A 24,552-nucleotide genomic window follows, 5' to 3' on the forward strand; every position below is an offset into this window, starting at 1 on the left:
ATTTCTAATTTTGCACTTAACCACTAATATAAACTGCATACCGTGCTACAATCTCCCCAATCACCCTTTATTCTGCATTCAAAAGGATTCTCAACCACTTTTGGTTTGTGTAAAACTTCGGTTGACTGTTGGCTCCCATCACAACTCCTTACCATTTACTGATCTCCAGAAGCTTCCAAGTAAATAATAACCACTCCTTTCACATTTGGGCGGGGCGCATAGGACTACTGAGCCAGTTTCTTTGGCTAAGGAGTACAATCCGGGACGGGTCACCACTCCGACATGGGATACTTGAATGGCTTATTATCTCAGTCAGCTGGCACTCATTTTGCCGACCTCGGCAAAATGAGTCAACCCTCCTGCTGTTGATTCAACAGCACAACAGGGGCTCGAAACTCAAGGCCCTAAGATCTAAGCCAGCCACCTTATCCGTTGAGCGAACACCAGACTTGAAGCTTCTTAGTACAACAGGGAATTTGTTGCTTGTTTTTCAATATTTTTAAACGTTGTTTTTAATATTATTTTGTAACATGTGTAATAGCTGTCACTTCATCTGTAGCATAAACTTTTTGATCTTTTAGCAGATGTCTTTCTATTCCACTGACCCCCTTTTTGCTTCAGCTGTGTTGTTGAGGAAATGGACTTCTCCAACATGGAATAAGCTCTGCGAAAATTTCAAGCCCAGATACGGGTCCAAGGCGAGGCACAAAAAGTAGAAAGACTCGTTGAAGCCTTCAGGTATGTGTGACTATTGTTCAGAGTTTCTTTTAGTGGACTGCTGCATAACCATGTAACAATGCTTTTCTTGTTGATTTAGATTGATGGATTGACGTCCTGGTGCTCTTGGTGAGATGTGACATTCGCAGTCCAGACATGCCGATTGAGGCAGTCAATACTCAATGTCTCTTGCCTTATTATTTTTCATGCAATGTCTTGTCATTAAATGTCAATACTCAATGGCTTGCTTTATTATACATTCGTATAGTCAATAATATTTCCCCCTTCTTTTGTGTTGGGCTGGGGAATCTTCATGTCCAAGTTTATGGTCAAGTTGTCGGCGACTAATCCGACACCTTTCACTGGATTTGCTAATGGGGAGGATGACTGTGACACCATGCCAGGACTAAAAACAACACCTGACAAAGTGCGGATGAGCTTCCTTCGGGAGCCAACGGCAACCCAGAAAGGAAATGGTGTCTCCTAAAAAACACCCAATGGGGTTAGGAAAAAAATTCCACCTAGCCTAGTTACCCCCTCTTGTCCTGTGAAGAGGTTTCCTTGTTTCAGGACTAGGTGAAGGTTTTGCCAGTTTTTCCTCTTCTCTTTCGCTGGAACCCTTCACATTTAGTGGCACTCAGCCTTGTTTAAGGCAAATTTCAATAAAAAAAAGTCTTTAGTGTACAAGCTGGCCTGGCCTGACATTAGGCGGAAGTTAATTTGGGTTGGAATTTTGAAATTTGTACATTGTGGCAATGATAATGCTAAAGCGCGGCGTTACGCGCGCTGCTTGTGAGCAAGGAGGAAGCGGACAAGCGGTAACATATGAACGTCTTTATTGTAAGACTGCACTGTAACACTGAACTCTTCCGGGCTGGTCGCCCGGTGTATATCCTGAGGCCACGCCTACCCCTCGGGCGTGGCCACCGCCCACTTGGTGCGTGGAATGATGTCACCACGCCAGTGGGCTTTTGTGTCCGCCACACGCGCCCCCCCCAGAATTCCCGCGCACCTGGAGGGCCAGTTTGCGGGGCAGACGAATGACCCGGCCGAAGCGCCCCCTGGCGATCGGCGGCGTCTGGGGTGCAGGGATACCAGGTGGGATGCCCCTGGCTGCCCCTGGGATGGGTGCAGGACCGGGGGGCGCCGTGGCGGCGGGGCTGGGCGGTGCCGGGGGTCCGCCCGCAGGAGGGCGGCCCCGACGTGGGGGTCGGGCCACTGGCGGTGGATGGTCCACATCGAGGTGGGCCGGCTTGAGGCGGTCTACCGAAACGCGGTCAGGAGTACCGCCGATGTCCAGGGTGAAGTGCTTCGCCCCGGTCTCCAGCACGCGGAAAGGCCCGTCATACGGGGGCCGCAGTGGTGTCCGATGGGCATCGTGGCGGACGAAGATGTACTCCGCCGTGCGAAGCTCCGGGGCGACGTGCGTCGGTGGGTGCCCGTGGCATGCCGTTGGCACCGGGGCGAACCTCTGGGCGGTCTCTTGCAGAGCGGAGCGCTGCTGTGCCGCGGACCATGGTGCCGTGGAGTCGGGGAGGAACTCGCCCGGCACCCGCAGCGGTTGCCCGAAGACCAACTCCGCCGCGGATGCGCGCAGGTCCTCCTTGGGCGCCGTCCGGAGGCCCAGCAGGACCCAGGGGAGCCTGTCGACCCCAGCCGCCGTCGCGGAGGGTGGCCCGGAGCGCGGCCTTCAATGAGCGGTGAAATCGCTCACACAGGCCGTTAGCCTGGGGGTGGTAGGCCGTGGTTCGGTGCAGCCGGACCCCGAGCCCCTGCGCAACCGCCCCCCAGAGCTCCGAGGTGAACTGGGGGCCGCGGTCGGATGAGATGTCTGAGGGGGCGCCGAACCGGGCGAGCCAGGTGGCGATGAAAGCCTGCGCGACATCGGCCGCCGTTGTCGACGCCAAGGGCACGGCCTCCGGCCACCGGGTGGTGCGGTCCACCATGGTGAGGACGTGGGTGAAACCCCGCGAGGGGGGCAGAGGTCCCACCAGGTCCACGTGGACGTGGTCAAACCGGCGTTCCGGCACCGTGAACGGGGCCAACGGGGCCTGGGTGTGCCGGTGCACCTTGGCGCGCTGGCACGCGAGGCATGTCCTGGCCCAGCCGCGGACGGCCTTCCGGAGGCCATGCCAGACGAACTTGTCGGCGATCAGCCTTTGGGAGGCCCTCGCGCCCGGGTGGGACAGGCCGTGGATGGCGTCAAACACCTGGCGCTGCCAGCCCGCGGGCACAATGGGGCGAGGACGCCCGAGGGAGACGTCGCACAAGAGGGCCGCGCCCGCGCCGTCGAACGGCACCTCGGTGACGCGGAGGCCCGTGACGGCGGTCCGCAAGGCCTGGACGTCGGGGTCAGCGGCCTGGTCCGCTGCCATCCGGGCATAGTCGATGCCGAGGTGGACTGCGTGGGCGACGGCCCGGGAAAGGCAATCCGCCACCGGGTTGTCCTTCCCCGCGACGTGCTGGATGTCCGTCGTGTACTCGGACACGGCCGAGAGGTGACGCTGCTGCCGGGCCGACCACGGCTCGGTGACCTTGCCCATCGCGAAGATCAGCGGCTTGTGGTCGACGAAGGCAGTGAACGCCCGGCCCTCGAGCAGATGGCGGAAGTGCCTGACCGCCAAGTGAAGTCCGAGCAACTCGCGGTTGAAGGTACTGTAACGGCGTTCGGGCGGGCGAAGCTGCCGGCTAAAGAACGCCAGCGGTTGCCAAGCTCCACGCACCCATTGCTCGTGCACCGCGCCCACCGCGTAGTCCGAGGCATCGGTGGTGAGGGCGATCGGTGCATCGGGCGCCGGGTGCGCGAGCATGGTGGCGTTAGCCAAGGCGAGCTTCGCGCCGGTGAACGCCGTGTCCATCTGCTCGGTCCAGGTAACGTCGCCTTTGCCCGGCTTACCTCGGAGAGCTTCGTGCAGGGGGCGCAGGAGCTGGGCGATACGGGGCAGGAACCGATGGTAAAAGTTCACCATGCCCAGGAACTCCTGCAGCCCTCTGATCGTGCGGGGGCGCGGAAACCCCTTCACCGCCTCCACCTTGGCCGGCAGGGGGACGGCTCCGTGCCTGGTGACACGGTGCCCCAGAAAATCGATTGTGGTGGCGCCGAACCGGCACTTTGCGGGGTTCACAATCAGGCCATGCTGGCCCAGGCGTTCGAAGAGCGTGCGGAGGTGGCGTAGGTGCTCTTCGCGGGACGCGCTGGCGACGAGGATATCGTCCAGGTAGACGTAGACAAAATCCAAGTCGCGCAGGACGCTGTCCATCAGTCGCTGGAACGCCTGAGCCGCATTCTTCAGACCGAAGGGCATGCGCAGGAACTCGAAGAGTCCGAATGGCGTGATGACCGCCGTCTTCGGGACGGCCTCCGGCCTGACGGGGACCTGATGGTAGCCGCGTATGAGGTCCACCTTCGAGAAGAAGGACCTGCCCGCCAAACGGGCGGAAAAGTCCTGAATGTGGGGGACGGGGTAGCGGTCGGGAGTCGTGGCGTCATTGAGACGGCGATAGTCCCCGCACGGTCGCCATCCCCCGCCGGGCTTCGGCACGATGTGCAGCGGCGACGCCCAAGCGCTCTCTGAGCGCCGAACGATGCCGAGTCGCTCCAGGGTAGCGAACGCCGCTTTTGCCACCGCCAGCTTCGTCGGCTCGAGGCGGCGTGCCCGGGCGTAGACCGGTGGCCCGACGGTGGGGATGTGATGGGCCACCCCGTGCTTGACGGCCCCCGCCGAGAAGGTGGGCCGCGTGAGGGCCGGGAAGCCGGCGAGGAGGCGGGTGAATGCGTCCACTGCCGGAAGCATACAGACCAACGTGGCCGGAACCGAATCGTTCGGCAAGCCGCTTGGCAAGCCGCTCGTTGAGCTGGGCAACGCACATGCGAGCGAGCTGAACGTCTCGGCCTGGACAAGCCGTCTGCGCTTGACGTCGACCAGGAGCCCATTAGCGCACAGGAAGTCCGCGCCAAGCAGTGCCATGGGCACGTCGGCGGTGACGAACGTCCATCGGAAAACCTGCCCTCCAAACCGCAGAGAGAGGCAGCGTTTTCCGTACGTACGGATGGGCGTCCCGTTCGCGGCAAGCAGCGCGGGGCCCCCACCCGCGGCGTGCTTGTCTGACGTGCCGGCGGGAATGACACTCACCTGTGCTCCCGTGTCGCACAGGTAACGGCGCCCGGAGAAGGTGTCCGTTATGAACAGCAGGCTGCTCGAATGGCCGGCGCTCATCGCCACAATTGAGCGCCGGCCCGGGCGTTTCCCGACCCGTTGAAGGAGCACGGCGGATGACACCGCCGAGCTTCGTGGCCGAACTTGGCGTGGAACCAGCACCAGGTGGTGGAGCTGGAGGAGCGCGGCTGGCTCCGCCAGGCCGGTGGAGTCGACGGGTTTCCCCGCGGTGGCGGTTTTCGCCGCGGCGGTGGGCGGGGCGTGGCGGCGTTCACGAGGTGCGTATCAGCATGCTGCTGAAACTCAGCGTGCTGTAGAAGATGATGCTGTGGAACAGCAGCGTCGAAGGCCGTGACGGCCACGCCAATGCTCGCCCGCGTGTCCGAAGCGGCGAAGTACTTGTCCGCCTAGGCCGCCAATGCTCGGGGTTCCGTTAGCCCGGTCCCGGCCAACGCGAGGCGAACCTGCGCTGGAAGTTGGCGACGGAAAAGCGCCCGGAATAGCGAACCGGGGGCTTCGTCGCCCAACAGTGACAGCATATGGTCCATTCGGACCGACGGGCACGTCTCACCGAGCTCGGGGAGATCCAGGAGGCGGTCGGCCCGTGCGTCGTCCGTGAGGCTGAACGTGGCTAGGAGTAGCCGCTTGAGTGCCTCGTACTTGTGGCCGTCCGGTGGGTGGCGAAGGACGGACACAACTCGAGCGGCCGTGCCGGGCCCGAGGGAGGCGACGACATGGCAGTAGCGCAGGTCGTCGTTGGTGAGGCGCCGAAGCTGAAATTGGGCTTCGGCTTGAACGAACCAGACCTCGGCCTGGGCCTCCCAAAATTCGGGAAGTTTAATCGCCATTGACTTGTCGTTGGCCATTGCAATGGCGTCGTGTTCGGAAGGATCGCTATGGCAGATCCAACGTCGAGGGTCACCAGTAAAGCGCGGCGTTACGCGCGCTGCTTGTGAGCAAGGAGGAAGCGGACAAGCGGTAACATATGAACGTCTTTATTGTAAGACTGCACTGTAACACTGAACTCTTCCGGGCTGGTCGCCCGGTGTATATCCTGAGGCCACGCCTACCCCTCGGGCGTGGCCACCGCCCACTTGGTGCGTGGAATGATGTCACCACGCCAGTGGGCTTTTGTGTCCGCCACAATGCACCTATTCTTTGTGAAAGACACTGTGAGATCTTTAACATCCACCAACTAATGCTAGTAGATGGGACACTCGGCTTAATGTCCATCCGAGGGACGGTGCACTTTGTGATGCAATGCCCTGCCTTCTAAACACCAATCAGACATTTTGTCATCTGGTCCGGAATCGAATCCAGACTAGAAAACTCAAGGACGAGTATGGTACCTCTGCATCATTCTGTCGGACCTCATATAGTCAAACTTACTTTATCCAAAAAGTAGATAATTGTGCTCCAATAACCCCCCGTAATGGTCTTTTAGCTGCATATTATTGAGTATCAATAATAGCTATCAACAATTTATCTTTCAGACTCCCTCCAAAATCCAGTACATTGCGCCACCTAAAGGTGGCTCCCAAAATCCATTTAATTAATTTTCACTCCCCATGGTTCCAGTGTTGGACCCTTCTCCTCCCCCCACCGCCCCCCTTACCCTTTTCAAACGTTAATTTCATTGCAGTCTCTTATGAAATTATTTATCTGCACATTAAGCTCTCTTCTCAACACTTCACTCTAATTCTTTTTCACGGCTGGATATTCAAGTGGCAAACAAATTATAAAGCTCAATTATAAATAAAAAGTGTGTTCAGAAAAGAACTTCCAATGAACCGAGAAAACACGACGTCAGGATTTCCTTGGAAAAGTTCACATCCCGATAAATGTAACGAAGCAAAGTAATCAAACCAAGCTTTTTGTCCAAGATTGGTCATAATAAGGACCCGGCCCTCTGTCTTTTCAAGATTTCCTTATTCTGCTTATAACTAATCTTCTTCTCTGCTACTTCCTACTTCATAAACGTCTCGATGTTAACACAACATCTAGATGATTCTTAGCTTTCGTAGTTGATGTTTCACTCCAAAGAACATTTTGTTGCTGCATTATGAAGATTTTCAAAAATGAAAGATAACCATTTAAATAATGTTACTTATCAGTGCATTGCATAGCTCATCATAGAGGCCTGATTTAAACTTGTTGTTTTAGCCAATTTGTCCCAAATGCTCCCCATGGGTTTGCATCCAATGGGATGGGAGCAGATATCTCCTTAAATTGCCCCACTGACCGCGGAGAGAATGGCGATGCCACTAGTTGACGCTGCCAGCACCCAGAGTGCACCGGGAGGTTACTTACACCAATGTCGATAGCTGTGTTTGTCTCATGATACATCTCAAGTCCTGTGTTAACTACCCGGTGTCCTTGCTGCTCACCGGCAATGCGCACAACCCAGCTTTCTGGAAGATCTGCTAACAAATGGAATAAATGTATTAGCAATGGAATTGTGGCCCAAACTTCCTGAAATCATCTCACCGCACATCTTTGATTGTTTCCCTTATTCAGCAGTGTTCTCAGATTGCTCCCCTCCATTCCCATGTTTATCCACAGCCAGAGGTACTGCATGTGTAACGCTGTGCTCCTGCGCCAGTTTCGAAACCCGGACACGATTTTCATCCTGGCTTTCGCCATCATTCTGCTGAACACGGACCTCTTCAGCCCCAATGTAAAGGCTGAGCGGAAGATGAAGTTGGATGATTTTATTAAAAACCTGCGTGGTGGGTTCACTATCTTTGTCAAATGGTATTCCTTCTCCTTATCTTCACCAATTGTCAACTTTGTCATTAATCATGAATAGCATGTGCGTTTTTGTGATTCATATTTTCATTCAGAAGACATTATTAATTGATCGTGATTACCTGTTATAATCAACTGTGCCTTCATTTTAACATAATTCTGGCAATGCGTCAAAATATTTGTCATTCCACAATTGTTTGTATTCTTCATTGTCATTTTCACTGTCATTGTTATCTTTTTCATTTACATGACAGTGATTCCATTAAATGAAAGACATTGTTTCTATATTTTTGGAATATCAACGTATGAAAAATGACATCTAAACAATTCTCATTGGGAGGGATTTCTGTGAATTAAAGGGACCTTAAAAGTTTTGAAAATAGAAAAATATAGTCCGGCACAGACATGAGTTTATGAGTATACAAGACAGACAGATACCAAAGTGCATCAGCACAGACAAGTGGTTTAAGCATTCGAGTAAGCACTCCATTCGAAACCCTTGATAAGGAACATCTGGCTTGGCAAGCGCTAGCAAGCTGCATTGTAACTGAACACACCCCTGGTTTCCTCCCTTTCAGTTTAGTGTTAAACAGCAGTAGCGACTGTTTCAAAAGGTAATCGTACGTGTTTGTGGTTTATAATATTTTTACAACTGGTAGAGGTGCTCCCACCAAAATGGCACGATAAGCTATTTATACATGTTAACGCGGCATTTGTTCAAGGAGGAAAAACCCATTGGGGAGACTGGATTTTATTAGTATTAATATAGTTTTGTAATAACATTAATATTATGCTATTATATTTAGTGTTGTTGTTACATTTGTTGTTAGAAGCGGCCTTGGATAAACGCCACAATAAAGCTATCTTAACACGGATATACACCTCAACACACAACCTCCTTTGCAGGGAAACCCCCTTGGGGTGGGGGGAAAGCTAAATTGCTATAACCTCCATTGTGTGATCCTTAGACCTGTCAAGTTTGGTGGAGATTGGATAAGTAACGACCAAATGTATCGTGGTCAAAAATCGTCAGACAAACAGACAGGCACCAAAGTACATATTTTAGTATGAATACAAGGACAGTAGTAGACACTGAACAAACCCAAATGGAATATGGGATATAAACGTGGGTTCCCCACATCATTAGCCAGGTGTACAGATGGGAATGAAAACAGGCCAACCCAAGTTATTGTTGCACACAAACAATAGTTGTGGCAATTCATGTGCTTTTCACTATGCCTAGACACATCCACAGCCAGAGGTACTGGAAGGCCAAGGAAGGCCCATACGAAACTGTACCTTTCAATTTTTTCTCTTAAACGGACTTGGAATTGAAAATGCATTTAGAACTATACGAGCAGAAGTACCCGGCATTGCCGGGCGGGGGAGGGGAGGGGAATGGGGGGGAGGGGAGGAGAGGGGGGAGGAGGGGGAAGGGGAGGGTGGAGGGGGAATGGAAGGGGGATGGGGAAGAGGAGAGGGAAGGGGAGGGGGGTAGGGGGAAGGGGGAGGGGTAGGGGGGAGGAGGGAGGTGGGGGAAGGGGAGGGGAAGGGGGAGGGGGGAAAGGGAGGGGGAGGGTGGGAGAGAAGGGGGGAAGGGGAGGGGGTAGGGTGGATGGGGAAGGGAGGGGGGAGGGGAAGGGGGAAGGGGAGGATGGAGGGGGAGGGAAGGGGAGGGAGATGGGGGAGGGGGAAGGGAAGGGGAGGGCCAGTCAACAATGACGTTGCAGTTCTCATGGGAGGAGAGCAGCACAACAATCGTGACATTGTCCTGCATCTTCGCACCAACAGCACGAAGCGGATTTTGGAGACTCACCGATCCTATGACGCCCTCCAGTACTGGCGCTGCTGGGTGGGGGGAAGGGAGACCCTTACATTCCCAACCCGTACATTCGCCCTCTCGACTCAAGCTCACTCAGACAAAAGCCTCGCACAAATTACACCGTGAAGGCTCAATGGCCATGTCTATGCCACAAATCAAGTACGTGAGTGAGTCTGGCGCACTGAATTGAAAATATATAGAATGCTCATACTCCGTGAAAAGTGCAGCCGCCGTGTTGCCATCTTGGTTAACACGACTCGACCAACTCGCTTCGCGGATCTCGTTTGTTTTGAACGTGTCCCAGATTTTAAAAGCCGGACAACTGTTAAAATGCCATTTTGTGTGGCAATAAACTGCTCCAATCGGTTACGGAAGGGTTGTGGAAAGACGTTTCACAGCTGTTTCAAAGACGTTTAATTCATATCGCACAAAATCTACACAAAACACGATCGCACAAAAAGTGAAAAAACGCAATCGCTTTTCGCTCTGAATTACGTGCAAACGCGTGACGGAAATCACCATCGCCCAGCATCGAGTGCCAACCAAGATGGTGCCCGGTAGCTGCATCTCCACCTGTGTGGTGTGAATGGCAATGGTCATTCTATATATTTTCCGTTCAGTGGTCTGGCAGCGAGGATGGAACATCATGTGATCGCTCTGAGCGAATCAGCGCGCTGCTCTGGCACAGGCTGAGATTCTGTGTATAATGATTAATGTTCCTCGCTGAAATGCGCTGAGGTAAATATGAATAAAAAATATGGATCTCGTCAAATATTTTGAGGTAGGCCATGGCCTTCCCAGGCTCAATGGCCATGTCTATGCCAAATATCAAGCACGTGAGCCTCTCCGTTTAGGAGTCTATCGGTAACATATACACAAACACACACACAAACTGTTTTATTTATATAGATTTTAAAATAATATTGCCCTGAGAGATTGTAGGACAAAGCTGAGATTGTTTCTCCCATTTTATGTCATGTCAGGTGTCGATGACGGAGTGGACATTCCCCGCGACATGCTCGTGGGGATATACGACCGAATCTCTAAGCGGGAGCTTAAGACGAACGAGGATCACGTGTCGCAGGTTTCCAAGGTGGAGAAGTCCATTGTAGGGAAAAAGCCGGTGAGATCAAAATGCTTGCCCAGTGTAGTCGGGCAATTCTGATGCGATCGACTGTACAAACAGAAATGTCAAGTTGATTCTGAATCGATGAAAACTGCTACATGTAACCAAGTTAATCCACAGCTTTATTACACTTTTTCAATTTAACATCCCTACTATGATCAGCTATTGAGATGCAGATACCTTACATTGGTGCGTAAATATATCTTCGAGTATGTTTACATGTAACATGCACGCACATGTAAAGAGTACTGGCAGGATAGAGAACCTTAGAGGTATGTGCACTCTTGTTTGAGATGTAGAGCCCGGGTTTGAATCTCTACCAGAGCTATAAACTGTCATCCTGGACTTGCACATGCAGGGAGAGGCATCAATGTGTGCTTGGTGGACGCGAAATATCCCACGGTGTCTTTTGCAAAGATTAGGCGAGCTATCACTGGCACCCTGGACAAATTCCACAAATTACAAATTCCTGCTGTGATTGATTGCTGGAAGGCAATGGCAAACCACCTTGTTCCAAGAAACTGTTTTACAATGCTCTGTAAAGATTATGATGCATTGATGATCATCATGCATAAGGAGAGGAAACTGGGAGGCTTGGGGGGTACTGGGGGGGGGGGGAGAAAGATGACTGGGGAGGGGGAGAGGAGACTGGGGGAGGGGGGAGGAGGCTGAGGAAGCGGGAGAGCAGACTGGGGGAGGGGGAGAGTAGACTGGGGGAGTGGGAGGGGAGTGAGGAGGAGTTGGAAAGGAATGACGGGGGAGGAGTAAAGCGACCCCCACTCTCCTCCGGTGTGTGTGACCCACTCCCCCATGTGTGTGCGACCCACTCCCCCGTGTGTTGTGTGTGACCCACTCCCCCGTGTATGTGCGACCCACTCCCCGTGTATGTGTGTGACCGACTCTCCCCCATGTGTGACCCACTCCCCTGTGCAGTGTGCGTGATGTGTGCGTGATGTGTGCGTGATGTGGGAGGGATGGGGGTAGGGAGGGAAAGGATTTCAGCCACATTTTACATGAGATTTAATTACACATTTCAAACTGTATTTCCCATGTGCACGCACATGCATTCACATGTTATCTGAAGTAAATAAATTGTGTAGATTACATCATTTGTGGATCTGATAAATTGGCAGTAACCATTTTGTAAAACTGAATGTGCACTGTGCAGGTGTAGCATCTAACTCAATATGTCGAAATGTCACACACGTCCATGCCCGTGGGTCCCACCGGTGACCCCACTAGTGCATAATAATGCACACAAATCGTGTTGTTCTCGGATGAAAGAAAATATCAGAGGTGATGAGGCCTCAGTCTCTTTGTCCACAATCCTTTTAAATTGGCTTCAGCATTTATTTAAGTTCTTCTGTTTATTCCTTCCCCCTTTATCCATATTATCTACTTTGGGATGATATGAGTATTTAGCATTTTGGTTTTGTAGCTGTGGCATTTGAAACTCCTTGGAGCTTTGACTTGTATTGTTGAGTTGCAAATTTGAATCGACACATCCTGGAGACCATTGAAATAGGCAATAGTTTAATTTCATTAGATTTATTTACATGCTTGCTTGCTTACTTCCTTATTTACTTACTTATTTAGATAATTGTCACTTTTAGTTACAACTAGCTGTTCTACTGTATTACATATAAATTTTTTTTGTATACAAAGTCAAAGCTCATGGAAGAGCTAGAACAGAGAACAGATGAGGACACAGCAGCACATAAGGAACAGCAGAGGGGGGAAACACCAACATCAGAGCTGAGGAACAACATAGATGGAGACGGACAGACAAGGGATGTAGGTAAAGATGAGGGGTAGGGGAGAATGCAGTGGGTGGACAAAATGGATGCAGAAGCAAACTCTCAGGAAGGAAAACTGGACATTAGGGTGGCAGAAGTGGTTTAATGGAGGAATAAAAGATCATGGTTTTTCATAGCAGATAATCTGAGATGGTGATAAACAGCTGTCTTGAAAACTTTGATGGAAGAATTATATTGAAGAGAATGTGGAAGTTGATTTTATAACTGGGAAAAAGAGGAACAAATGAGTGGAGGTGAGCAGTGATTCTGGATTTTGTGAGTTTCGCCAGAAGGGGGTTGCTGGTAGACCGCGTTCACCCTGCAGACAACGCATGGAGAGGGCAGAGAATGCAAGACCAGAAAAGAGACGGAGGAAGACAGAGAGACCACAGGCCTGTCTGCGATTGCAAAGTGAGATAGGCCCGTAAATCACGACAGATTCCAAGGGGGGGGGGGGTCTTAAAGGATCTTAAAGGCCTTTGTATCTACGGCGTCAAGCTGAGCAAGATGTGAGGCAGGGGAGCCAGCATCAGAAGGGTGAGCAGTACTCCATCAAGCTTTGGATGAAGACCTTGTAGCTCGTTAAGAGCTCAGGTGTGCCAAGGAAGGACTTTGTATGATGCAGGATGCCCATTCGTTAAATGGTTTTGTAGGCCAATGTAGTTTTGCCAAGATAGATCGTGGCTAATAGCGAGACACAACAGTTTGAGTGAATGAACTTATTCAAGAGGATTATTAAGAAAGTAGATAGAGGGTTTGTCATATGTTCCTTTCAGAGAAAGAGAGAGAGTAAGAGTGTGAGGTTTGTCAGGATTGAAAGACGTACTCCAAATGTTTGACCAGCTTGTGATTTTGTCAAGGTCTGAAGAGAGGGAAGAGGCTGCACCCTGCCGATCTAAGGAATGAGGTATGGAGCGGCACAAGGTGGAGTCATCAGCAAAGAGATAAAGGGGATTTTCCCAGGAGTCAGAGAAATTGTTGATGAAGATTAGGAATAGGACTGGGCCTAGAACACTGTCTTGGGGTATTCCAGCCTTGACAAGGAGAGGAGATTGGAGGATTTTGTTGAGAGCCACATGTTGGCTGTGAGAGTAGTGGAAGTCAGTAAGCCTTGTGTGGATTTGACCTTGGATGCCATAGGAAGAGAGTTTGGCGAGCAAGGCAGGATGCCAGACTGTATCATAAGCTCGAGATATGTCCAGAGAGACGGCCCTGATATTGTCTAGAGAGAAACGGTCTCGAGAAACGGCCCTGTCTGTAGTTAAGGGGATCAGTTTTTACATCTTTTTACCTTGAGTGAGTGAAGTAAAAAGCAGGGTTCAACAATTGGTTTATTTTGTCTGTCAGTCTGTCTGCAGATTTCAGTCTATATGATTGAGGAACTATTTAATTTAAATTAAATCTTATATTTTGAATACGGTACAACATTAATCGGACCATTAATCAGAAAACGAACCTGCAGTTTAGCAGTAATGTGGCTCCGACATTGGCAAAATGTTTGGAATCTCGTCCCTAGCAATCATGCGCACACAGGAGTAAGGTAACTTTTTTTTTACTCTGTCTGCCTGTCTGGCAGTCAAACAAAATTGAAAATTATTCCAAACAGGAAATTTACTGTTTTATGGATGTCATAATGCACACAAACACGCACGAATAACTAATGTAGCTGGTTAAATGCATCAGTGTGGTGTAAAAGACGCTGCAACAATGGCGGTAAATTTCTGGGAAAAGTTTTTTTTCTAGTCTTTTAAATATTTTATTTCAATTTATCTATACACTGGACTAGAACACAAATTGCCTTGTTGGCACTTTCAAAAACCTTCCGTTTAGCAATACATGGACAAAATATTTGTGCCGTCTCATGCCCTGAGGGCACAGTAACTGTGGCATTCAACATTCAGACAAATATGATGGTGTCTATACCTGTTTGTTTAGTGCAAAATGCAAAGCAAGCATTTTAAAAGACCTTTCCCATGTCCTTTTCTCAAGACTGCATGAGATAAGATGTTCTATGAACTCTCTAGTTTATGTAATGCGGTGATGTTGCGGATTTTCAAGCAGTTGGAAGATGACAGAGGGCAAATGATAGGGTGAAAAGGGCAGACGAGAGGATGGGCAAGACCATCAGAGCACGTTTTTAGGACATTTGAGCTGATGCTGCCCAGTGCAGTTGCAGAATCAGACTGCAGGTTTGCCTGAAACTACTCCACCTTCTCTGGTACAAAATAAACAACAGAGTCCAGGAGGCGTTGCGTGCGACCGGGTAGTGTGGGTACAGAGAGCGAGGGATTGGGGACACAAGATTTGGAAGCAAACACAGAGTTGAGGCATTCAACCTTCTCATGATCAGAGTCGGCTGTAGTGCCATTTGAAGTGAGGGAAGGGATGGAAGGGGAGCATAATAATAATAATAATAATTCATTTATTTTGTATAGCGCTTTTCCAGAAGCCCAAAGGCGCTTTGACAGAGTGGCAAACATAATGCATAACAATACATGAAAACAACAATTGCAAAAAGACAAGAATCAATAGGGAAATATTTAAAGCAAAAGGAGGGAGAAGGAGAAGAGATAGTCAGGGGTTAAATGCTGTGGGTTGAATGTTGAATGCAGTGTTGAACAGGTGGGTCTTTAGTGATGTTTTGAATGTGGTGAGTGAGGAGGAGTCTCTGATGGTGTGAGGTAGTGAGTTCCAGAGGGTGGGAGCAGCGATGGAGAAGGCCCTGTCCCCCCAGGATCTGAATTTGGTCCGGATGGAGGGGGTCAGGAGGTTGGTACCAGCAGAGCGGAGGTTGCGGGTGGGAGTGTGTCTGGAGAGGAGGTCAGCCAGGTAGGATGGGGCCAGGTTATGGAGGGCTTTGTATGTCAAGAGGAGGATTTTGTACTGGATTCTCTGGGGGATGGGGAGCCAGTGAAGCTTGTAAAGGACGGGGGTGATGTGGTCACGGGTCCGGGAATGGGTGAGTAGACGGGCAGCGGAGTTCTGAATGTATTGGAGTTTATTGGTGATTTTTGAGGGTGAACCATAGAGGAGGCTATTGCAGTAGTCCAGACGGGAGGTGATGAAGGCGTGGATGAGGGTTTCTGCAGCCGTGGAGGAGAGGGATGAGCGGAGACGGGCAATGTTTTTCAGGTGAAAGAAGGCTGACTTTGTGATCTGTTTAGTGTATTTGTCGAAGGAAAGGGTTTGGTCAAAGATGACGCCAAGATTCCGGATGTGAGGGGAGGTCTTACTCCAGAGAAGTCTTAAGAAGGTGCCATCAAGTTGTCGAGGAGGGAGGCGACAAGTTTGAAAGTTCAGTCTTGAGATTGGACAGTTGTTGAGTGGATAAAATTGGTCCATGCCATGTGATAGATTTATATGGCATCCTCACTGCCTGGAGTACGACACAACACACTGACAAACCAGAGGTGGGAGCGGAGGGGAAGTCACAACCAGAAGTACTCCTGTGGTTTGGGAGGTGTGGAGGCAGTACACGGAGAGTGAGAAAGGGAGTTCTTGATATACAGTTTCACTCTGTCACCAATACAGGGTTCATGTTGATCAAACTGGAGGAGACAATAGCCAGGGAGAGACACTAAGGAGTCAGGGATGTCCTGTAGGAAGAAGGATTATGTAAAACAGACGATGTCTCCTCTTTCGACAGCATCCTGGATTGAGAGATCTATCAGGTTGGAGTGGAGGCCTCAGATGTTTGAGGTCCACACAGTCAGGGAGAGGATGGAGGAATTTCTGGCAGTGTCCAGGAAAGTGAAAAGAAGAATCAAGGAGAGGTAGCAGAGGGAAGCTGGGAGGGTGTGGGGCTGGGGTGAAGCTACGAGGTGCGGGGCAGGAGGGAAGCTGAGACGGTGTGAGCGGGAGTTGGGGAGTTGGGGAGGAGGTAAGAGGGTGTGGGGCGGGGTGGGGGGGAAGCTGACAGAGGGTGGGGTGAGGTGGAAGCAGAAGCTGGAGTTGGGGGGGGGGGAGTGTGAGGAGCAACAGGGGGTGAGGGGGAGGTACTGACATGGAGGGGTTTGACAACATTAATGCACATGAAGGGGATTTGGTTGTCATGTGCTTACAACCTACGCAAAATAGACTTCTCACGATTCCCAAACTGGATATAAACTTCACGGGAGGGATGGTAAAATTATAACGTTCATCTTCGCTTATGCTACTCTACCGTACATTAGTTTCCTCTCAGAGCTTCCAGGCGCTCATGGTAATGACAGACATACATACAAACATGTAAAAATGAAATGAGATATGAAAACATTTATTTTATCTGCTTAAAATGATGTTGATGGGCTTAATGGAGATGGAGATCGAGCCCTTATGAAGAACAGACATGCATAAATGTCTCCACATGGCCTAGGCACGGAAGGCCTGTACCACACTGTCATGTATGAAGGTGCAAATATTCACCGATGTATCCCTACACCGTGACCGCGGGTTTATTTCCGTTTTCCGGAAGTTACGGAGATACCTTACACACACTTACCTCCTGTACATTGATGAGGATTCATCAAATAGCTTCATGCATTTTAAGCACATCCCATTATTGTAGACTTCAGCTGTATGAAGTCTGCTCAAAGAAATGAGATAATCTGAGTCAACAGACAGGAGGATTTGAGCAGTTTCCATGTGATAGAATGTCAGTGTCCGATTCTTGTATTCTATTGTGTAAAGTTGCCTGCTAATCTACACACCTAATATGTATGCTCAATCATCCCAAGGTGCTGGCATTTCCTCATCGCCGGCTCGTTTGTTACTGCCGGCTCTTTGAGGTTCCAGATCCACTACGTGCACAGAAGTTTGGCCTTCACCAACGGGAAATCTTCCTTTTCAATGATTTACTTGTGGTGAGACCATTGTCGTGCGTCAACATTTAAAATACTTTACGTACAAGGTTTGATCGGAAAGTATGTAGCCTAACGTAAGGGTATCAAAAATAACAAGAGCTTCCAGGGAAGCAAAACTCAACTGAACTGACTGGACAACTTTAATGCCGGCCTATGGTGGCCATTTTGTGACGGATCGAGTTGACATGCGATAGCAACCTACCTTGTGTGTCTCACACACCAAGTTTGATCAAAATCCATAAATATTTGTGGACGTTGAAGTCTTAACGTCGTTTTGGAGCTGAAAACAAGATGGCGGCCTATGGCGGCCATTTTGTGACGGATCGGGTTGGAATGCAATAGCAACCTACCTTGGGTGGTAAGGGTTAAACATTCTAAGTTTGATCAAAATCTGTTAATATTTGTAGACGTGAGAGTGTTAACGTCGTTTTCATGACCAAAAACAAAATGGTCGCCGAAGTCCGCCATTTTTCAACGGATCGGGCTGAAATGTAATACCAACCTGGTCCTTGGGGTAAGGATGCTGCATGTCCAGCTTGATCAGAATCGGTTGATATTTGAGGACGTTGGAGTGTTAACGTCGAAAAGTTAACGGACGACGGACGACAGACGACGACGACAGACACCGGAGGGTTCAGTATGTGATGAACTCAACTGGACGGTAGTCCAGTTGAGTTAAAAAGAGTGGTCGTTTGGTTAAAAGGTTCCCAATTGCTGTAGAAATCTGGAGAAAAATGCCTTGAATTTTCACATCATGTGATGGAGGTAGAAAGACTGGCAGGATAGCAAGAATGAATGATAGTTTTAAGGCCATTTTCCCCCGCTAAAGCGGGGGTTAGCCTTGCGGGCCCCATGACAATCATGGTCCCTGTTTGAGGCAATGTTTTTATGGCCGGATGCCCTTCCTGACGCCAACCCTTGGTCACGCTCTTACGATGCGCAGGGATACAGTGTGCCTATTCTGAATTGGGGTACACATCGTGATCATTCATCCCAGCAAGCTGGTACTCAATTTGCCGACCTTGGAAGGATGACAGGCTGAGTCAACCCCCCTGACGTTAATTCAGCGATCGACCGAGATTCGAACCCAGGATCCGAGGATCCCAAGCTGGCACCCTAATCGCAAAGCCAACGCCAGGCCAGGATAGCAAGAGGTGTGTGCATTTGTCTTTGGGCTGTCCAGCCTGGGTTTGAATGTTGATCCAGCTACAAATTGTCACCCTGGTGTTTCACATGTAGAGTGTGGCATCATTGTCGGCACCATCCATCCAATACATGTGAAGCTGAAGGTCAGAAGACCCATCTCTCAGGGCTGGTTTGTGGTCAGCATTAAAGGTCCCACCGTGTTTTCCACTGAAGAGTCGGCGAGCTATCTTCGGCATCCTGAACAAATTACAAATTCCAACCTTGACTGACTTCAGGGAAGGCAATGGCAAGCCACTCAGCATAAACTTTGCCCAGGAACTGCTGCAGCATCACCCATTCTCTTTCAGAAGTAATGTGCTTTTCTCTATATCTCTATATCTATATCTCTATCTCCATCTTTATCTCTTTATCTCTATATCTCTACATCTCTATCTCTCTATATCTCTATATCTCTATCTCTACATCTCTATATCTATATATCTCTAAATCTCTATATCTCTATATCTCTATCCATCTCGATGTCTCCATATCTCTATATCTCTATCTCTATATCTCCATCTCTATATTTCTATTTATCTCTATATCTCTATCTCTATCTCTATCTCTATATCTCGATCTATCTCTATATCTCTATATCTCTATCTCTATATCTCTATCTATCTCTATATCTCTATCTCTATCTCTATCTATCTCCATCTATCTCTATATCTCTATATCTCTATCTCTATATCTCTATCTCTATATCTCTATATCTCTATCTCTATATCTCTATCTCTATATCTATATCTCTATCTATCTCTATCTCTATCTCTATATCTCTATATCTCTCTATATCTATATATCTCTATATCTCTATATCTCTATACCTCACACCATCAGAGACTCCTCCTCACTCACCACATTCAAAACATCACTCAAGACCCACCTGTTCAACACTGCATTCAACATTTAACCCACAGCATCTAACCCCTGACTATCTCCTCTCCTTCTCCCTCCTTTGTGCTTTGAATATTTCCCTATTGATTCTTCTTTTTTGCAATTGTCTTTATGTTTTGCTATGCGTTATGTTTTGCACTCTGTCAAAGCGTCTTTGGGCTTCCTGAAAAGCGCTATATAAAATAAATGCATTATTATTATTATTATCTCTATATCTCTATATCTATATATCTCTATATCTCTATATCTATATATCTTTATATCTTTATATCTCTTTATCTCTATATCTCTATATCTATATATCTCTATCTCTCTATATCTCTATATCTCTATCTCTCTATATCTCTATATCTCTATATCTTTTTATCTCTATATCTCTATATCTATATATCTCTATCTCTCTATATCTATATATCTCTATATCTCTATATCTACAGACTTGGCAATTAATATGGAATTATTTTTTTTTCTTCACTTGGGTTTACTTTCTTAACTCAGTATATCAATCTGGTGAGTTTCTTTCACACTTTGGTGATTTATTTGTTAAAAGAACCATGTCACTGAATGTCTGTCGCAGCAAGAAGTCAACAACAGGATTATATCACAGGTGGCGTGGCAAAATGTACGGACAGGTGCATTTGATGATTGGCTTCACAGTCCGGTATACAAGGGTTGTTGCGTTCTGTATCAGTGGAAAACAACTGCTGCACGTCTCCAAAAGTTATTACCACTTCCTCTGGAGATGGTCCGTCAACTCGACAATGCTGTTTGTCATTTAGTGGTGGCTTTACGAAATTACGGCATGAAACAGCGTGCTATTGCTTGGCAGTATGGCATCACTCAAGGTCAGGTGTCAAAGATCCTGAAACGAAATGCTCAGAGGGGTGTCCCTAGTCCAATACCAAGGCCAGGACGTCCCCGCAGAACCACAAGGAGGGATGATCGCCAGCTGCACCGGGTAGTCCACAATAGCCGTACCAAGTCAGCTAATCGGCTAAGGGCTGAGTGGCAGCAACTGACAAATGTGCCTGTATCCAGAAGGCTAGTCAACCAACGACTGGTTCAAGCAGGCTATCTTGCCAGGCGTCACCTGAGAAAGCCATGCCTGACCAGACAACACCGTCAGCGCCGATTGCAGTGGGCCAGAGAGCACCGTCAATGGCAGCCAGGACACTGGAATCACATGATCTTCAGTGACAAGTCTAGATTTCTGGTCTATCGTCAAGATGGCCGCGTCCGAGTGTGCAGACAAGTGCATGAAGCCTAAAACAAAGATTGTATAGTGCCAAGAGTCCAAGCTGGAGGTGGTGGGGTGACCGTTTGGGCTGCTTTTCATGCAGGGGGCAAAACTGACCTGGTTGTTCTGAATGGAAACCTGAACCAGTTCAAGTACAGGGCCATTCTGGAAGAAACATTGCTTCCATTTGCTCGTGCAGCCTTTCGAGGAAACTTTGTCTTCCAAGATGACAATGCACGGCCTCATCGTGCTCGCATGATCCAACACTTTCTTGCTGACCGTGGTGTAGAGCATATGGAGTGGCCTGCAATGTCCCCGGATATGTATCAGATAGAGAAATTGTGGGCAGAATTAACGCGTCAAATCGACCACTTGGACCAGCAGCCGACCTCTGTGCGTGAATTGCAGCAGGCTATTGTCACTGCATGGCAAGCGACCCCTGTCCAAACCTTGGCAAATCTCGTGAACAGAATGCCTCAACGTGTACGTGCTCTCCTGAATGCTCGTGGGGGCTACACGAAGTACTGAACGGTAATTTTACTGTCCGTAATCCCAGTCGTAATTTCACTTTTGTTTTTGTCTAAAAAATTTTTGGCTAATGTGCAAAATAAAGAGATACTTCTGGAAAACGTAAAGAAGTTTAACACAGTACTGTCCATGAATTGAGTTTGATATCAGTTTACATCACTTTCAAGGATCAATTTATTTGTTTCGAAATGTCAAATGTGGTTTTTGTTTCTTTTAAAGGTCACATTAACAAAATCTAGAATAATTTCAACATAATTCCAATGAACTTTTGGTTCTAAGACATCTTGAAAAGTAAGTTCACCCCCACAAAAAAAATATTCCATATTAAATGCCAAGTCTGTATATATCTCTATATCTCTACATCTATATATCTCTATATCCCTATATCTCTATATCTCTATATCTCTATATCCCTATATCTCTATATCTCTATATCTCTATCTCTCTCTATCTCTATATCTATATATCTCTATATCTCTATATCTCTATATCTCTATATCCCTATATCTCTATGTCTCTATATCTCTATATCCCTATATCTCTATATCTCTGTATCTCTATCTCTATATCTATATATCTCTATATCTCTATATCTATATATCTCTATATCTCTATATCTATATATCTCTATATCTCTATATCTATATATCTCTATATTTCTACATCTATATATCTCTATATCTATATATCTCTATATCTCTCCATCTCTATATCTCTATATCTATATATCTCTATCTCTATATCTCTACATCTATATATCTCTATATCTCTATATCTCTATATCTCTATCTCTATCTCTATATCTCTTTCTCTATATCTCTATCTCTATATCTCTATATCTCTATATCTCTATCTCGATATCTCTATCTCTATATCTCTATATCTCTATATCTCTATATCTCTATCTCTATATCTCTCTACATTTCTATCTCTGTATCTCTATATCTCTATATCTCTATCTCTATATGTCTATCTCTATATCTCTATCTCTCTATCTCTATATCTCTATCTCTATATCTCTATATCTCTATCTCTTTATCTCTATCTCTATATCTCCATCTCTGTCTCTATATCTCTATCTCTATCTCCATCTCCATCTCCCTCTATCTCTATATCTCTATCTCTATATCTCTATCTCCATCTCCCTCTATCTCTATATCTCTATCTCTATATCTCTATCTCTATCTCCATCTCCATCTCCCTCTATCTCTATATCTCTATCTCTATCTCTCTGTCTGTATATCTCTATATCTCTATATATCTGTCTCCATCTCCCTCTATCTCTATATCTCGATATTGAAGGAGCTGTGCTCCAACGCGAGTCGAAAGAATTGACTCGACCAAAGACAGAAATTCGTCCGAGTTGCTTTCTTGCACGTATCAAACTCGGGTACTCTGAAAAGCCCCTTTATCGGGCAGCAATATATATACACATTTATGCCGGAGCGTTTGCCCGGGAAAAGCGAGACCGGGCATGCCCGGGTGTCAAGGGCGAGTCCTGGAAAGGCGAGTCTGGACCTGCCCGGGCGTGCTGGACGAGGCCTGGCAAGACGAGAGCGGGCATGCCCGTGCGTCCTGGACGAGCCCTGGAAAGGCGAGAGCGGGCATGCCCGGGCGTTCTGGGCGAGCCCTGGAAAGGCGAGAGCGGGCATGCCCGGGAAAGACGAGACCGGGCATGCCCGGGAGGTTCGGGCGAGCCCGGGAACAGCGAGTTCGGGCGTGCCCGGGAGGTTTGGGCGAGCCCGGGAACAGCGAGTTCGGGCATGCCCGGGAGAGGCGCGTCTGGGCCTGTCCAGACGAGCCCGGCATGGCGATTGCGCCCTGGCCGCGTCCTGGCAGGTGCAAGGCGATTGTGTACACCCAGCGGTAACCGCTACACACGCCCCTCCAGAATCGACCTGCACCGGCAGGGTCAATTTAAGGGGGGTCCGGATGACCCGGCCGAAGCGACCCCTGGAGGGACGTGGGGGGGGTCCGATGTGGTGGTGGGTGGTCGAGCGGGGGGAACTGTGGACGGGGGGCGGCCTCGCCGCGGAGGAAGGGCCAAACGTGGTGGTCGGTCGATGTCCACATGCGCCGGTTTGAGGCGGTCCACAGAAATCCGGTCCGGCCGCCCGCCGAAGTCGACGACTAATGACTTGTCGCCCCGTCGCAGGACCCGGAAGGGCCCGTCGTACGGCGGCCGGAGTGGCCCCCGGTGCGCGTCATGACGCACAAAGATGTACTCCGCTGTGCGAAGCGCCGGGGGGACGTAGGACTGGGGGCCACCGTGGCGGGACGCTGGCACGGGGGCAAACTGCCGGGCGGCCTCCTGTAGGTCCGAGCGCTGGCGAGCGGCGAACCAGGGACTGGTAGCGTCGGGCACGAACTCGCCCGGGACGCGGAGCGGCTGGCCGTAGACGAGCTCGGCGGCGGACGCTCGGAGGTCCTCCTTGGGGGCCGTGCGGAGGCCCAAAAGGACCCACAGCAGCCGGTCGGCCCAACAGTCGTCCTGGAGGCCGGCCATGAGTGTGCTGGCCTTCATGGAGCGGTGAAACCGCTCGCACAACCCGTTGGCTTGGGGGTGGTAGGCCGTGGTGCAGTGCAGAGTGACTCCCAACGAGCGGGCGACCGCACCCCAAAGTTCGGACGTCAACTGTGGGCCGCGGTCGGACGAGATGTCCGCCGGTGCGCCGAAACACGCGACCCAGGTGGCGATGAACGCCTGCGCCACGTCGGCGGTGGTGGTGGAGGTGAGGGGCACGGCCTCCGGCCACCTGGTGGTCCTGTCCACCATGGTGAGCAGGTGGGTGAACCCCCACGATGGGGGCAGGGGACCACCAGGTCCACGTGGACGTGGTCGAAACGCCGTTCAGGCACGGTGAAAGGTGCCAGCGGGGCCTGGGTGTGGCGGTGGACCTTGGCCCGCTGGCAGGCCGTGCAGGCGTTGGCCCAGTCGCGGACGTCCCGTCGAAGGCCGTGCCAGACGAAACGCGCCGACACCAGCTTCTGAGAAGCTTTCCGGCCCGGGTGAGAAAGGCCGTGGATGGAGGCGAAGATGCGGCGCTGCCAGGTAACGGTCACGATTGGGGCGAGGCTGGCCCTGGGAGACGTCGCAGAGCAGGACAGTGTCTGCGAAGGGGATGTCTGCCAGGCGGAGGCCCGTGTCCGCTGCCCGGAGGGCCTGCACCGAGGTGTCGGTGGTCTGGTCGGCCGCCATGAGCGTGAAGTCCACGCCGAGGTGGACCGCGTTCGCGCTGGCCCGAGAAAGACAGTCGGCCACGGCGTTGTCTTTGCCGGCGACGTGCCGGATGTCCGTGGTAAATTCCGACACGGTGGAGAGGTGGCGCTGCTGGCGGGCCGACTACGGCTCCGTGACTTTGGCCATTGCGTAAACCAATGGCTTGTGGTCGACGAAAGCCGTGAACGGACGGCCCTCCAGGAGGTGGCGGAAATGGCGAACGGCCAGGAATAGACCGAGGAGCTCGCGGTCGAACGTGCTGTATTTTAACTCGTTCG

General features: G+C 49.8%; 1 protein-coding gene across 1 annotated transcript in view; it reads left to right on the top strand.

The window, feature by feature from the left end:
• The first annotated feature begins 665 nt into the window (after positions 1-665).
• Positions 666-24,552, top strand: part of LOC144889385 (IQ motif and SEC7 domain-containing protein 1-like) — a 29,212-nt gene continuing 5,325 nt past the window's right edge. Inside the window, exons 1-4 of the mRNA XM_078769607.1 lie at positions 666-738; positions 7,437-7,603; positions 10,428-10,567; positions 17,082-17,207. Of these exons, the coding sequence (XP_078625733.1) occupies positions 7,450-7,603; positions 10,428-10,567; positions 17,082-17,207 (420 nt within the window). The 5' untranslated portion in view covers positions 666-738; positions 7,437-7,449. The remainder of the gene's footprint in view (positions 739-7,436; positions 7,604-10,427; positions 10,568-17,081; positions 17,208-24,552) is intronic.

This window comes from Myxine glutinosa, unplaced genomic scaffold (genome assembly GCF_964187855.1).
Source record: "Myxine glutinosa unplaced genomic scaffold, kmMyxGlut1.1 SCAFFOLD_3396, whole genome shotgun sequence".
NCBI lineage: Eukaryota > Metazoa > Chordata > Myxini > Myxiniformes > Myxinidae > Myxine > Myxine glutinosa.